This window comes from Saccoglossus kowalevskii, chromosome 11 (genome assembly GCF_978046115.1).
Source record: "Saccoglossus kowalevskii chromosome 11, keSacKowa6.1, whole genome shotgun sequence".
Classification (NCBI taxonomy): Eukaryota; Metazoa; Hemichordata; class Enteropneusta; family Harrimaniidae; genus Saccoglossus; species Saccoglossus kowalevskii.
In genome coordinates, this window is record NC_140651.1 from 37,626,950 (window position 1) to 37,643,816 (window position 16,867).

The 16,867-nt window shown below is 39.3% G+C and overlaps 2 protein-coding genes across 2 annotated transcripts in view; both read left to right on the plus strand.

Moving 5' to 3' along the window:
- Window positions 1-7,624, plus strand: part of LOC146737184 (uncharacterized) — a 36,264-nt gene extending 28,640 nt beyond the window's left edge. The window contains exons 3-4 of the mRNA XM_085505362.1: window positions 7,096-7,584; window positions 7,611-7,624. Coding sequence (XP_085361488.1) covers window positions 7,096-7,584; window positions 7,611-7,624 — 503 coding nt within the window. The remainder of the gene's footprint in view (window positions 1-7,095; window positions 7,585-7,610) is intronic.
- A 79-nt stretch (window positions 7,625-7,703) lies between these two features.
- LOC102807664 (mitogen-activated protein kinase kinase kinase 4-like) overlaps window positions 7,704-16,867 on the plus strand; it is a 320,941-nt gene continuing 311,777 nt past the window's right edge. Inside the window, exon 1 of the mRNA XM_085505174.1 lies at window positions 7,704-8,660. Coding sequence (XP_085361300.1) covers window positions 7,746-8,660 — 915 coding nt within the window. The 5' untranslated portion in view covers window positions 7,704-7,745. The remainder of the gene's footprint in view (window positions 8,661-16,867) is intronic.

Below are 16,867 nucleotides of genomic sequence, written 5' to 3' on the forward strand. Positions count from 1 at the left end.
TTTTGGGTAAAAATCTGTGCAATATTAATTACCTAATTTGCATAATGATTAATCAATTTTTGGCTTTTCCACTGATATCTCAAGTACTAATCATCATATTTCAATAAAACTTGGTACATAGATGTCATAGGACACTGCACAGACCGACCTGATAGTTTTTAGGGTAATATGAGTACAAATTAATTACCTAATTTGAATAATTAATTAATTTTCATCTTTTGATATATCAAGTAGTAATCATCATATTTCAATGAGACTTGCTACATAGATCTTCTAGGATTATGCAGACACCTGATTAGTTTTAATTGGATATTAATTACCTAATTTGCATAATGTTATGCTGATATATAAAGAACCACAAATTGGATTTTAATGAAACTTTTAAAGAAAACTATGCAGAAACCCAATTAGTTTTTGGTAAATATTTATGCTTATTAATCACCTAATTAACATAATTAATTAACACTGATATCTCAATTACTGATCATCACATTTGAATAAAATTTGGTACATAAATGCTCTAGGACAATAGACAGGCCTGATTAATTTTGATTAATATTAACTCTCTAATTAGCATAATAATTCATAATTTTGTTGTTCTGTTCATATTAGTTACCTGATTTACATAATTAGTTTTCAGCTTTTCCATCAATATCTCATGTACAAGTAATTTTTAATTAATTTTTAATGTGTCTTCAATACTCTCAGCACACGGGAGTTCTTTCTAAGCTTTCTTTGATTTTACTTTGAGAAGTGCTGTCAACCAAAGCATAAATATGTGTTTCTCTGTACATAAAATTTCAATTTCACACGATTGGTTAATATTAATGATAATAAAAATGATAATAAAAACTTGATAATATTTTTCTGAATTCTTGCACTTTATTTGTATCATTGTCATATGAGAACTGAAGGCAGTGTCATTCATGACCTGTTTTATTGAATGAATTTTTACGGCTTGGAGGCCATTTTTCCCCTTAAAAATCTAAAAACAAATTTTTCTCAGATATGTGTCATCCAGTTTTGTTCAAAGTTGGTACAGGGACAGGTTATAATTGTTTACAAGTGCACATCGCATTATATGTTTAACAAGTTATAAATTGTCTCAGAAAAGCCAAATCAATATTTTGTTTGACCCCACCCCTAAAATTGTAACGCATCAATTCTGAACAATTAATAATGGAATTTTAATACAGCTCATAATGAATTAATTCACTCTGACACAAACCCAGTTCAATATAAGTTTTAACAAAATTTTCTGAGCGGGGGCTATGACATGACATGTCATGTCTTGTTATTACTAATTTGTTAGTATATTAAATCGGCAAACGTCAAAGACATTTGCAAGAAATGTCACTGGCATCCCGATCGCAATTTATCCACTTCGATGATGACTGGCAAATTGTGGAATACTGCAGTAATAATAAATATGCTTTGACATTTACTCAAAAATATCTGCTGATCACGAGCACGAAAAAACAGCGAAAAAAGCACATGACCTTTTAACAAGAAATGAACCGAGCCATACTCCATCTATTAAAACCGTGTGACGTCATTTGCTCGCATGGATAATTAATATAAAGGGTAACTATGCAGAAGTGAACAGTTCTCATGTCTCCAGCCTTTCCTGTAATGCCTATTTATTGCACATTACATTACAGTGTGACCTATACACAGTAACAGTCGGCTACCATGGATAAATTGGGGCTGTAGGTCAAGCGTGGTCGTAGTGTCTAGAGTGATAACATTTATACATTTCTCACTGATCTCAAGGTTTTTTTTTTTTTTTTTTGTTTTTTTGTTGACTTTTTTTGTATTTAAGCAATTTTATTTGGGCTGTTCAATAATAGCATACATTTCTAACATAAAAATGAAACTCGTCATATACATACATTTCATTATTTATTCTATGATGTAGGGAATCAGGGGAGACCACTTTTCGTAGTGTGCATTTTCCTTTTCATTTTGTTTAGCAATTTGACCTTCAATTTGGAAATGTTTCCGCAATAAATGCATTAGGTTTTGGTAAGTTGGCTTGGTACTTTTATATTGTGAGAAATAAATATGTTTTCTCACCATCAAACTAATAAAGTTAATTTGCCAACTGTATTCCGGATCTCCCAAAACTGCACACAGCTTACCTGGTACTTTATCCAATTGAAGCGGTTCCCCTAGATTCTTTATCACATCTTGCCAGAGGCTCTCTACAAATTTACATGACATGGTGGTCAAGTGTTTGTGGGTGTTGATTACAGAAAGTGCATTTATTTTCTGGGAAGTGCACAGGATTGACCTTATTTAAGTGGGAGTTTGTATACAATATGTTGTGTAATGATTTAAATTGAAACTCTCTAGTTTTTGTTTCTTTTGTTAGTTTTGTGATCATTTTGTACATTAAATTCCAGTTTATACTCAAATCTAGAATATTTTCCATGGTTTTTTCACTGGCAGGTTTCATGAATATTTTACCTATGAACATTCTTTTCAGGGTATTTTTAGATACCTCTTCCAGGGGTATCTGTTCATTTCTAATTTCAATTGATATTTCCCTTTTTTCCAGTTTTTCTTGTTTAAGTACTGCTGGAATTGCAGCACACAAACCAATCCACTTCAGTTTATCTACCATTGACAGATCACTATGATCAATTTCTTCCCATGTTCTAAATTTACCATTTAAGTACAAGTCTGACACATACCGTATTCCTAGTTCATCCAATTGCTTAAAAAATATTGATTTTCCACCTCTTGTTATTAACCTATTGTTCCACAGGATCTGATTCACATCACTGTGCATGTTTACACTGATTTCTTCCCATGTATTTAGACATTCAAGCATGTAATCTGTGAACTTCAATGGAAGCAGTTTAGTTGTAAAGTTACATTTCAATAAAATATTTCCCCCTAGTCTACTAAATTTATCTAGAACAAAAAGTTTCCATGGGTGGTTTGTTTCGTTACTCAAAACACGTTTAAGACATAGTATGCTTTGAATTTTCTTCTGTATGAATAGGTCAGTCATGCCTATCCCTCCCTGGCCCACCCCGCCGATCATGGTTCTCTTTGCCACACGATCAATTCCACCCCAAATAAAGTTATAAACAATTGTTTGAACATCTTTCAATACATTGGAATGAACACTAGTGTTAGACAAAATATAAGTGAACTGGGACAGTCCCAGCGTTTTGACAATTTGTATCTTCCCGAATAGTGAAAGCTGTCTAGATTTCCATAGGTTTAAAACGCTTTTCAATTTTTGTAATGGTTTGTCAATGTTTAGTTTGTTCACTTCAGTTTTATTATATGAGAAGTACACTCCTACTAATTTGATCGGCGAAGTGGGCCATTTAACCCCGAACATACATTCCCGTCTGTTTTTCCATTTTCCTAGCCAGATTGCTTCTGTTTTGTCTCTATTGATTTTCAAACCAGCACACGCCTGAAAATCATTAAGTAACTGCAACTGACATCCCATAGATTCGCAGTTTGTGATGCAACAAGTCATGTCATCAGCAAAAGAAAATTCCTTGACACTTTGACCTGCAATGTTTATACCCTCAATATTTTGGTCTTCCCTTATTGCAGCAAGCAAAGTTTCTAAAACGAGTATGAATAAAGCTGGTGACAGTGGATCACCCTGTTGCACCCCTCTTTCAACTTTAAAATATCCTGTACCATATCCATTATTAATTACACTACTTTCAATATTTCTATACATTGTTTCAACCCATCTCCTAAAACCGTCCCCAAATCCAAATTTGTTTAGAACTTTATGAAGAAAATTCCAGTCTACCATATCAAATGCCTTTTCGAAATCCACTGCCACTAGTATGGCTGGCAAGTTGTGCTCCAGGGTGTAATTATATATTTCATCAATAAAACGGATGTAATCTCCAATTTTCCGCCCCTTCACAAACGCTACTTGGGATGGTCCAATAATATCAGGTAATACTTTTTCGATACGTTTTGCTAGACACTTTGATGCGAGTTTAATATCTACATTTAGTAGTGTAATAGGTCGCCAATTTTTGAGGTGCTGCTGGTCTCTCCCTGGTTTTTCGATTAGAGTTATAATACCCTGACGCTGTGACACAGTTAATTCACCTTTCTGGTGTCCTGCATTTAGTGCATCTACCAATATCTGACCCACTATAGGCCAAAGGGTTATGTAAAATTCTGAGGTCAGTCCATCGTTGCCTGGACTTTTATTTTTTGGAAGTGTTTTCAATACATTAAAAACTTCTCCAATTGAGAGTAGACCCTCGCATATTTTTTTTGAATTTTCCTCCAGTTTAGTGACATTGTCATTCAGGAATTTTTCCAAAAATTTGTCCTTTGTATTTGCTGCTTTATACAGATTTGTATAAAATGATTTTATTTCGAGATGTATTTGTTTTTGGTCTTCTATCACCGTGTTATTTTTAAGCTTTTTAACACAGGATCTGCTTTTCTTTGATTTCAACAGACCAAGAAAATACTTATTGTTCTTTTCTCCCTTTTCAAACCAATTTGCTCTCGATCTTATAATTTGTCCCTCTGTTATGAAATCATATTCTTTCTCTAGTTCTTGTCTACTTTTCTCTAATTTATCCATATTAATATTGTTTGGTTCCTCCGCGCATAACACTTCTAGATGTTTCACTTTTGTTTCATATTCTTTAATTTTCTCCCTGCGATCCCTTGCCTTACCTTTAGAGTACTTAATAGTAAATTCCCTTATTTTAAATTTAATGTAGTCCCATACCAACCCCCTTTTTTTCCTCTCCGACTCCTTTTCCCATTCCTTAATTTTTTCTGACAATGCTGCCACATATACTTTGTCATAAACAAGGCTGGCATTAAATTTCCAGTGAGATGGACCCCGTTTATCCTGATAAAACTTCAGTAGTAGTTGGACAGCTGAGTGATCTGATTGTATCCCCAGGATAATTTCGACTTTGCTAACACTATTTTGGAGACCATTAGTGACAAAAATATAATCCAATCTACTCTGTAAAATTGTTGGTCTACTCCTACGCCATGTAAATCTTTTTACTTCAGGGTTGAGTAAACGCCAAATGTCCACGATGTTGAACTGGTCAATGATTTCATTGATTTTATTTTTTTACTTTTTCCATGTTTTGTGGTTCCCTCCACTTCTGTCTATTACAGTATTCATAGCATAATTAAAATCCCCTCCCCATATAATCTCGTTCTCCAGACCAAAGGGATTGTCCAGCAGCACCTGTTCAATTTGTGATAAAAACTCTACATGCTCATTTTCCCTATTTGGAGCATAAGTATTTAAAATAGTATATGGCATATCATCAATTTTCCCCTGGAGCACAACATACCTTCCTTCAGGGTCGATATTAATTTTTTTCAGGGACAAATTTAGGTTTTTTTACAATTACCATCACTTCTTTACTCGAATTCGTTCCATGTGCATACCAACATTTCCCTTTAAATTGTGAAGACCAAAAGCTTTCGTCTGAAGCTGTGCTATGTGTCTCCTGCAGAAATATCAAATTTGCTTTTTTCTTGCTTAGCCAGATTGAAATTTCTTTTCTTTTCTTATAGTCACGCATACCCCTGACATTTAATGTCAAAACATTAAGATCCATTTCTAGTTTGATTTTTGCTATACTTTTCGGTTTCATTTTTTGAAACAATTGCCCATTTTTGTTCATATAAATAATAAAACAAAACACATAGAACACAACAAAAATAACATATTCTCATTGAAATAACCAGAGCATAAAGTGCACAAAAGGGCATACCAAAATGGTTTACCATGAATGGAATAAGGAAAGCAGACCCGATCTGCTTCCACCCTGTTTTATATTATTTATGAAATAGTTAACCCATCATTTAGAACTAATGTCCTGTTATTAACAATGTACAATTATATGTAACACGACTCGTTCTCATCTCCTGTCCACATGGCCATATGGCATTTGTTTACTAACCGTTCATTCCATTCTGAAAATACCTCATATGTCCTTGACTGTCACCTGTTTTAGTTTTCCTGTCTCATCTTCTACCATCAAAGTTGCAGGTATCCGCCAGGCTATAAAGCACCTCGGGATTCTCGGGATTGTCTTTCTTCAATTTCTTTTTATATTCGACCAGACGTCTTCGTTCATCTCTTACTGTACTGCTCACATCGTCTGTGACGAAAATATGGTTTCCCTTGTAAGGGTGGTTTCTCAGCTTTCGAGGAGCTGCCATCAGGATATTTCTTGCTTCACCAGCATTCACAAATGCCACCTTTACTGGTCTACTAAGTGTTAACTTTCCCCTCTTTGGATCTGAGAATGGCGGGTCTCTGTGTGCTCTCTGAATTGCCATGTCTTTCACCTCGTCTAAGCCCATGTGGTGTACGATGAAGTTTCGAATAAATTCAACACACCCGTTACTTTCTTTTTCTACTCCTTCCGGAATATTCCTGAAATTTATATTGACTCTTCTTCCCCTGTTTTCTTGATCATCTTGCTTCCATTTTAACCTTTGCATTTCCGTTTCGGTATCTGCAAGTTTCTGTCTCATTTCTGTCATTTCTCTTTTCGTCGTAGTGTTCGCTATGACTTCTTCAATTTTCACGTGAGCATTTTCAAGTGAGGTTTCGATATCACACACCCTTTCTTCCATTTCTTCTATTTTCCTTGCAAGCGGTGCAATCTTTACTACCTCTGTCTGTACTTCGAGAATTTTCTTTAAAATGATCGATATTTTCTGATCGGTCGGGAGATTCATTAACTTTTTGATTTCGGGCGATTCATTCATGTGCTCGGCGCCATCTTGGTTTTCATTTCTGTCTGGTGTCGTCCTCCTCGTTGATCTTGTAGATCCATTCAGCATCTGGTCTACTTTCCTGTCTTTACCTTTCACACCGACTTTATTACTCGCCATGACGTACTTTTGGTTGATATTGTGAGCTAAATCTTGTATTTCTTATTCTATTTGGTGGAGCCGATCGGTTACGATGATAGCCCTACTCGCGCATGCGCACCTCGATCCTATACTACAAGGTTTATATTTCCAATTGTCATGATTTAGTCTTCAACAGTCTATATATTTTATGAATTTGTTATTACTATGTCTGATTTGTGGTTCAAGGGGAATGCTGTAGTGATATTGAAGATGATGTATATGGGACTACACCACCTGTAGATCATAGGCAACTAAAAAAACAATCATCACGGAACAGATACACTGGGAATTCAAAGACAATAAGAATGACATACAGAGATCAAACCCAGCAGAGGAAGCAACAATGCTCATCTTCAAAAGATGAATGTCATCAACTTGACAAAGAATTTGACATTGTTCATGAACCATTTCTTGATAGTAAATCTAGTCAAGGAATCAAAAGAAATAAAAAACTAACAAGAATGGAAAGAGTCCATCAAAGAGATATCAAACATAGTGCTTCTTCACTAGAGGACCATCGTCATGATTTGTTGTCAGCTCCAATACCCAAAGTAGACTCACCAAATCGATTTATGACATTGAACTGTTTGCCAGTAAGTTCAACAGAACATTCACTTACCAAAAGACAAATTTCCAGAACAGTGGAGGAGTGTTCTCCTGATAGGATTGAGTTTTGTAAGACTTTTTCACTCTTGATCAAGATGGGGAGTGTTAAATCAGAAGAACATTTTGTACATGTATCCACAAATCAACAGATAAGCGAACATCATATGTGGCAAACACGATGGATTGAAGTACTCTGGTTAGCATTACAAGCATGGCAAGCTGATAGAACCATGCAAGAACAAGATAAGTACTTGTATTCCAAAAGACAAGAAGTTTCAAATATCTTGGATGAGGTGATGAATTTCAGAGTACCATCAATAGCAACTACTCTAGCAACTGACACCATAGTTAAATTTACTATATCTACATCTTCTGTGGTTCCTATGTCAAGTCTCGCATACTCTGCCAAATGTTCTTCTATTTGTGCATCTGAAATTAATGTAAGCACCGCCATGGTGTTTTGTAATAAGAGAGAAACATCTGACGAAGAGACTTATCCTTCAGTCCCATTTACTCCTTTCAATTTAATTAGTACAAATGATATCTTAAAACAAAGAGAAGCATTACTACATGTTACAGTACTTATGAACAAATTAGAAGATGTGGAACGATTATATCCAAACCTAAAAGCTCTCATGAGAGACAGTACTTTGTATGGAAGTGAAGAATTCACCAAACGTATTGAAACCATTTGTGTTTGGCTGAATATAACCAAAGGTATGAATCAGAAATTAAAATTAATGGCAAAAGTACTTGGAGTAGATAATATTGATGATCTTGTCTGGCCAGGGTTAGAATGTGAAATTTCTAATCCTTTATTGAAGACTGGCAACACTGATGATCTTTGTATATTTGATATGGATGGGGTAACACAGGGAACAGATAAGTTTGATGTTACACCTTCTAGTACAAGTACACCCTTGAAGGAAAGTCGCACAAGATATGATGGAAGAAGTAATATTGGTAGATACATCTTTGGTACAAGGATTTACCGACCATTTGTGGACAAGTCTTTGAAACAAATGGGAGTACATAAAATGTTTGAAATGCTGCTTAATTTACTTGATGGCACTTTACAACGAGCTACCCAGGCTTTGAGGTGTCCAGACAGATTTTCAGAAGAAACAACGACATCTGGATGCAAGGTACAGCTTTCCTCAATAAACATTTTAATAAAACCTGCTAATGGGTTGGCGATGTGTTAGCTATGTGTATAGGGCTATTGGAATGGTGATGTGTTAGCTATGTGTACAGGGCTATTGGGATTGTGATGTGTTAGCTATGTGTACAGGGCTATTGGAATGGTGATGTGTTAGCTATGTGCACAGGGCTATTGGGATAGTGATGTGTTTGCTATGTGTACAAGGCTATTGGGATTGTGATGTGTTAGCTATGTGTACAGGGCTATTGGGATAGTGATGTGTTAGCTATGTGTACAGGGCTATTGGAATGGTGATGTGTTAGCTATGTGTACAGGGCTATTGGGATTGTGATGTGTTAGCTATGTGTACAGGGCTATTGGGATAGTGATGTGTTTGCTATGTGTACAAGGCTATTGGGATTGTGATGTGTTAGCTATGTGTACAGGGCTATTGGAATGGTGATGTGTTAGCTATGTGTACAGGGCTATTGGGATTGTGATGTGTCCGTTGTGTTTACAGAGCTATTGGGATAGTGATGTGTTAGCTATGTGTACAGGGCTATTGGGATTGTGATGTGTTAGCTATGTGTACAGGGCTATTGGAATGGTGATGTGTTAGCTATGTGTACAGGGCTATTGGGATAGTGATGTGTTTGCTATGTGTACAGGGCTATTGGGATGGTGATGTGTTAGCTATGTGTACAGGGCTTTTGGGATGGTGATGTGTTAGCTATGTGTACAGGGCTATTGGGATAGCGATGTGTTAGCTATGTGTACAGGGCTATTGGGATAGTGATGTGTTAGCTATGTGTACAGGGCTTTTGGGATGGTGATGTGTTAGCTATGTGTAGAAGGCTATTGGGATGGTGATGTGTTAGCTATGTGTACAGGGCTATTGGGATTGTGATGTGTCCGCTATGTGTGCAGGGCTATTGGGATTGTGATGTGTTAGCTATGTGTACAGGGCTATTGGGATAGTGATGTGTTAGCTATGTGTACAGGGCTATTGGGATAGTGATGTGTTAGCTATGTGTACAGGGCTTTTGGGATGGTGATGTGTTAGCTATGTGTACAGGGCTATTGGGATAGCGATGTGTTAGCTATGTGTACAGGGCTATTGGGATAGTGATGTGTTAGCTATGTGTACAGGGCTTTTGGGATGGTGATGTGTTAGCTATGTGTAGAAGGCTATTGGGATGGTGATGTGTTAGCTATGTGTACAGGGCTTTTGGGATGGTGATGTGTTAGCTATGTGTACAGGGCTATTGGGATAGCGATGTGTTAGCTATGTGTACAGGGCTATTGGGATAGTGATGTGTTAGCTATGTGTACAGGGCGTTTGGGATGGTGATGTGTTAGCTATGTGTAGAAGGCTATTGGGATGGTGATGTGTTAGCTATGTGTACAGGGCTATTGGGATAGTGATGTGTTAGCTATGTGTACAGGGCTATTGGGATTGTGATGTGTCCGCTATGTGTGCAGGGCTATTGGGATTGTGATGTGTTAGCTATGTGTACAGGGCTATTGGGATAGTGATGTGTTAGCTATGTGTACAGGGCTATTGGGATAGTGATGTGTTAGCTATGTGTACAGGGCTATTGAGATTGTGATGTGTTAGCTATGTGTACAGGGCTATTGGGATAGTGATATGTTAGCTATGTGTACAGGGCTATTGGGATAGTGATGTGTTTGCTATGTGTACAGGGCTATTGGGATGGTGATGTGTTAGCTATGTGTACAGGGCTATTGAGATAGTGATGTGTTAGCTATGTGTACAGGGCTATTGAGATAGTGATGTGTTAGCTATGTGTACAGGGCTATTGGGATAGTGATGTGTTAGCTATGTGTACAGGGCTTTTGGGATGGTGATGTGTTAGCTATGTGCACAGGGCTATTGGGATAGTGATGTGTTAGCTATGTGTACAGGGCTATTGGGATAGTGATGTGTTAGCTATGTGTACAGGGCTATTGGGATTGTGATGTGTTAGCTATGTGTACAGGGCTATTATGATTGTGATGTGTTAGCTATGTGTACAGGGCTATTGGGATAGTGATGTGTTAACTATGTGTACAGGGCTATTGGGATAGTGATGTGTTAGCTATGTGTACAAGGCTATTGGGATAGTGATGTGTTAGCTATGTGTACAGGGCCATTGGGATTGTGATGTGTTAGCTATGTGTACAGGGCTATTGGGATGGTGATGTGTTAGCTATGTGTACAGGGCTATTGGGATAGTGATGTGTTAGCTATGTGTACAGGGCTATTGGGATTGTGATGTGTTAGCTATGTGTACAGGGCTATTATGATTGTGATGTGTTAGCTATGTGTACAGGGCTATTGGGATAGTGATGTGTTAACTATGTGTACAGGGCTATTGGGATAGTGATGTGTTAGCTATGTGTACAAGGCTATTGGGATAGTGATGTGTTAGCTATGTGTACAGGGCCATTGGGATTGTGATGTGTCCGTTGTGTTTACAGAGCTATTGGGATAGTGATGTGTTTGCTATGTGTACAGGGCTATTGGGATGGTGATGTGTTAGCTATGTGTACAGGGCTATTGGGATTGTGATGTGTTAGCTATGTGTACAGGGCTATTATGATTGTGATGTGTTAGCTATGTGTACAGGGCTATTGGGATAGTGATGTGTTAACTATGTGTACAGGGCTATTGGGATAGTGATGTGTTAGCTATGTGTACAAGGCTATTGGGATAGTGATGTGTTAGCTATGTGTACAGGGCCATTGGGATTGTGATGTGTTAGCTATGTGTACAGGGCTATTGGGATGGTGATGTGTTAGCTATGTGTACAGGGCTATTGGGATAGTGATGTGTTAGCTATGTGTACAGGGCTATTGGGATAGTGATGTGTTAGCTATGTGTACAGGGCTATTGGGATAGTGATGTGTTAGCTATGTGTACAGGGCTATTGGGATAGTGATGTGTTAGCTATGTGTACAAGGCTATTGGGATAGTGATGTGTTAGCTATGTGTACAGGGCCATTGGGATTGTGATGTGTTAGCTATGTGTACAGGGCTATTGGGATGGTGATGTGTTAGCTATGTGTACAGGGCTATTGGGATTGTGATGTGTTAGCTATGTGTACAAGGCTATTGGGATAGTGATGTGTTAGCTATGTGTACAGGGCCATTGGGATTGTGATGTGTTAGCTATGTGTACAGAGCTATTGGGATGGTGATGTGTTAGCTATGTGTACATGGCTATTGGGATAGTGATGTGTTAGCTATGTGTACAAGGCTATTGGGATGGTGATGTGTTAGCTATGTGTACAGGGCTATTGGGATAGTGATGTGTTAGCTATGTGTACAGGGCTATTGGGATAGTGATGTGTTAGCTATGTGTACAAGACTATTGGGATTGTGATGTGTTAGCTATGTGCACAGAGCTATTGGGATAGTGATGTGTTTGCTATGTGCACAGGGCTTTTGGGATTGTGATGTGTTAGCTATGTTTACAAGGCTATTGGGATTGTGATGTGTTAGCTATGTGTACAAGGCTATTGGGATAGTGATGTGTTCGCTATGTGCACAGGGCTTCTGGGATTGTGATGTGTTAGCTATGTGTACAGGGCTATTGGGATATTGATGTGTCCGCTATGTGTACAGGGCTCTTGGGATAGTGATGTGTTCGCTATATGTACAGGGCTATTGAGATAGTGATGTGTCCGCTATGTGTACAGGGCTATTGGGATAGTTATGTGCCCGCTATGTGCACAGGGCTTTTGGGATTGTGATGTGTTAGCTATGTGTACAAGACTATTGGGATTGTGATGTGTTAGCTATGTGTACAGGGGTATTGGGATAGCGATGTGTTAGCTATGTGCACAGGGCTTTTGGGATTGTGATGTGTTAGCTATGTGCACAGGGCTATTGGGATAGTGATGTGTTAGCTATGTGTACTGGGCTATTGGGATGGTGATGTGTTAGCTATGTGTACAGGGCTATTGGGATAGTGATGTGTTAGCTATGTGTACAGGGCTATTGGGATTGTGATGTGTCCGTTGTGTTTACAGAGCTATTGGGATAGTGATGTGTTTGCTATGTGTACAAGGCTATTGAGATTGTGATGTGTTTGCTATGTGTACAGGGCTATTGGGATAGTGATGTGTTAGCTATGTGCACAGGGCTATTGGGATAGTGATGTGTCCGCTATGTGTACAAGGCTATTGGGATTGTGATGTGTTAGCTATGTGTACAGGGGTATTGGGATAGCGATGTGTTAGCTATGTGCACAGGGCTTTTGGGATTGTGATGTGTTAGCTATGTGCACAGGGCTATTGGGATAGTGATGTGTTAGCTATGTGTACAGGGGTATTGGGATAGTGATGTGTTAGCTATGTGTACTGGGCTATTGGGATGGTGATGTGTTAGCTATGTGTACAGGGCTATTGGGATAGTGATGTGTTAGCTATTTGTACAGGGCTATTGGGATTGTGATGTGTTTGCTATGTGTACAGGGCTATTGGGATGGTGATGTGTTAGCTATGTGTACAGGGCTATTGGGATGGTGATGTGTTAGCTATGTGTACAGGGCTATTGGGATAGTTATGTGCCCGCTATGTGTACAGGGCTATTGGGATTGTGATGTGTCCGTTGTGTTTACAGAGCTATTGGGATAGTGATGTGTTAACTATGTGTACAGGGCTATTGGGATTGTGATGTGTTAGCTATGTGTACAGGGCTATTGGGATGGTGATGTGTTAGCTATGTGTACAGGGCTATTGGGATTGTGATGTGTCCGTTATGTTTACAGAGCTATTGAGATAGTGATGTGTTAGCTATGTGTACAGAGCTATTGGGATAGTGATGTGTCCGCTATGTGTACAGGGCTATTGGGATTGTGATGTGTCCGCTATGTGCACAGGGCTATTGGGATGGTGATGTGTTAGCTATGTGTACAAGGCTATTGGGATAGTGATGTGTTAGCTATGTGTACAGAGCTATTGGGATAGTGATGTGTTAGCTATGTGTACAGGGCTATTGGGATAGTGATGTGTTAGCTATGTGTACAGGGCTATTGGGATAGTGATGTGTTAGCTATGTGTACAGAGCTATTGGGATAGTGATGTGTTAGCTATGTGTACAGGGCTATTGGGATAGTGATGTGTTAGCTATATGTACAGGGCTATTGGGATAGTGATGTGTTAGCTATGTGTACAGGGCTATTGGGATTGTGATGTGCCGCTATGTGTACAGGGCTATTGGGATGGTGATGTGTTAGCTATGTGTACAAGGCTATTGGGATAGTGATGTGTCCGCTATGTGCACAGAGCTATTGAGATAGTGATGTGTTAGCTATGTGTGCAGGGCTATTGGGATTGTGATGTGTCCGCTATGTGTACAGGGCTTTTGGGATAGTGATGTGTCCGCTATGTGCACATGGCTTTTGGGATTGTGATGTGTTAGCTATGTGTACAAGGCTATTGGGATTGTGATGTGTCCACTATGTGTACAGGGCTCTTGGGATTGTGATGTGTTAGCTATGTGTACAGGGCTATTGGGATGGTGATGTGTTAGCTATGTGTACAGGGCTATTGGGATAGTGATGTGTTAGCTATGTGTACAGGGCTATTGGGATAGTGATGTGTTAGCTATGTGTACAGGGCTATTGGGATAGTGATGTGTTAGCTATGTGTACAGGGCTATTGGGATAGTGATGTGTTAGCTATGTGTACAGGGCTATTGGGATAGTGATGTGTTAGCTATGTGTACAAGGCTATTGGGATAGTGATGTGTTAGCTATGTGTACAGGGCCATTGGGATTGTGATGTGTTAGCTATGTGTACAGGGCTATTGGGATGGTGATGTGTTAGCTATGTGTACAGGGCTATTGGGATTGTGATGTGTTAGCTATGTGTACAAGGCTATTGGGATAGTGATGTGTTAGCTATGTGTACAGGGCCATTGGGATTGTGATGTGTTAGCTATGTGTACAGAGCTATTGGGATGGTGATGTGTTAGCTATGTGTACAGGGCTATTGGGATAGTGATGTGTTAGCTATGTGTACAAGGCTATTGGGATGGTGATGTGTTAGCTATGTGTACAGGGCTATTGGGATAGTGATGTGTTAGCTATGTGTACAGGGCTATTGGGATAGTGATGTGTTAGCTATGTGTACAAGACTATTGGGATTGTGATGTGTTAGCTATGTGCACAGAGCTATTGGGATAGTGATGTGTTTGCTATGTGCACAGGGCTTTTGGGATTGTGATGTGTTAGCTATGTTTACAAGGCTATTGGGATTGTGATGTGTTAGCTATGTGTACAAGGCTATTGGGATAGTGATGTGTTCGCTATGTGCACAGGGCTTCTGGGATTGTGATGTGTTAGCTATGTGTACAGGGCTATTGGGATATTGATGTGTCCGCTATGTGTACAGGGCTCTTGGGATAGTGATGTGTTCGCTATATGTACAGGGCTATTGAGATAGTGATGTGTCCGCTATGTGTACAGGGCTATTGGGATAGTTATGTGCCCGCTATGTGCACAGGGCTTTTGGGATTGTGATGTGTTAGCTATGTGTACAAGACTATTGGGATTGTGATGTGTTAGCTATGTGTACAGGGGTATTGGGATAGCGATGTGTTAGCTATGTGCACAGGGCTTTTGGGATTGTGATGTGTTAGCTATGTGCACAGGGCTATTGGGATAGTGATGTGTTAGCTATGTGTACTGGGCTATTGGGATGGTGATGTGTTAGCTATGTGTACAGGGCTATTGGGATAGTGATGTGTTAGCTATGTGTACAGGGCTATTGGGATTGTGATGTGTCCGTTGTGTTTACAGAGCTATTGGGATAGTGATGTGTTTGCTATGTGTACAAGGCTATTGAGATTGTGATGTGTTTGCTATGTGTACAGGGCTATTGGGATAGTGATGTGTTAGCTATGTGCACAGGGCTATTGGGATAGTGATGTGTCCGCTATGTGTACAAGGCTATTGGGATTGTGATGTGTTAGCTATGTGTACAGGGGTATTGGGATAGCGATGTGTTAGCTATGTGCACAGGGCTTTTGGGATTGTGATGTGTTAGCTATGTGCACAGGGCTATTGGGATAGTGATGTGTTAGCTATGTGTACAGGGGTATTGGGATAGTGATGTGTTAGCTATGTGTACTGGGCTATTGGGATGGTGATGTGTTAGCTATGTGTACAGGGCTATTGGGATAGTGATGTGTTAGCTATTTGTACAGGGCTATTGGGATTGTGATGTGTTTGCTATGTGTACAGGGCTATTGGGATGGTGATGTGTTAGCTATGTGTACAGGGCTATTGGGATGGTGATGTGTTAGCTATGTGTACAGGGCTATTGGGATAGTTATGTGCCCGCTATGTGTACAGGGCTATTGGGATTGTGATGTGTCCGTTGTGTTTACAGAGCTATTGGGATAGTGATGTGTTAACTATGTGTACAGGGCTATTGGGATTGTGATGTGTTAGCTATGTGTACAGGGCTATTGGGATGGTGATGTGTTAGCTATGTGTACAGGGCTATTGGGATTGTGATGTGTCCGTTATGTTTACAGAGCTATTGAGATAGTGATGTGTTAGCTATGTGTACAGAGCTATTGGGATAGTGATGTGTCCGCTATGTGTACAGGGCTATTGGGATTGTGATGTGTCCGCTATGTGCACAGGGCTATTGGGATGGTGATGTGTTAGCTATGTGTACAAGGCTATTGGGATAGTGATGTGTTAGCTATGTGTACAGAGCTATTGGGATAGTGATGTGTTAGCTATGTGTACAGGGCTATTGGGATAGTGATGTGTTAGCTATGTGTACAGGGCTATTGGGATAGTGATGTGTTAGCTATGTGTACAGAGCTATTGGGATAGTGATGTGTTAGCTATGTGTACAGGGCTATTGGGATAGTGATGTGTTAGCTATGTGTACAGGGCTATTGGGATAGTGATGTGTTAGCTATGTGTACAGGGCTATTGGGATTGTGATGTGCCGCTATGTGTACAGGGCTATTGGGATGGTGATGTGTTAGCTATGTGTACAAGGCTATTGGGATAGTGATGTGTCCGCTATGTGCACAGAGCTATTGAGATAGTGATGTGTTAGCTATGTGTGCAGGGCTATTGGGATTGTGATGTGTCCGCTATGTGTACAGGGCTTTTGGGATAGTGATGTGTCCGCTATGTGCACATGGCTTTTGGGATTGTGATGTGTTAGCTATGTGTA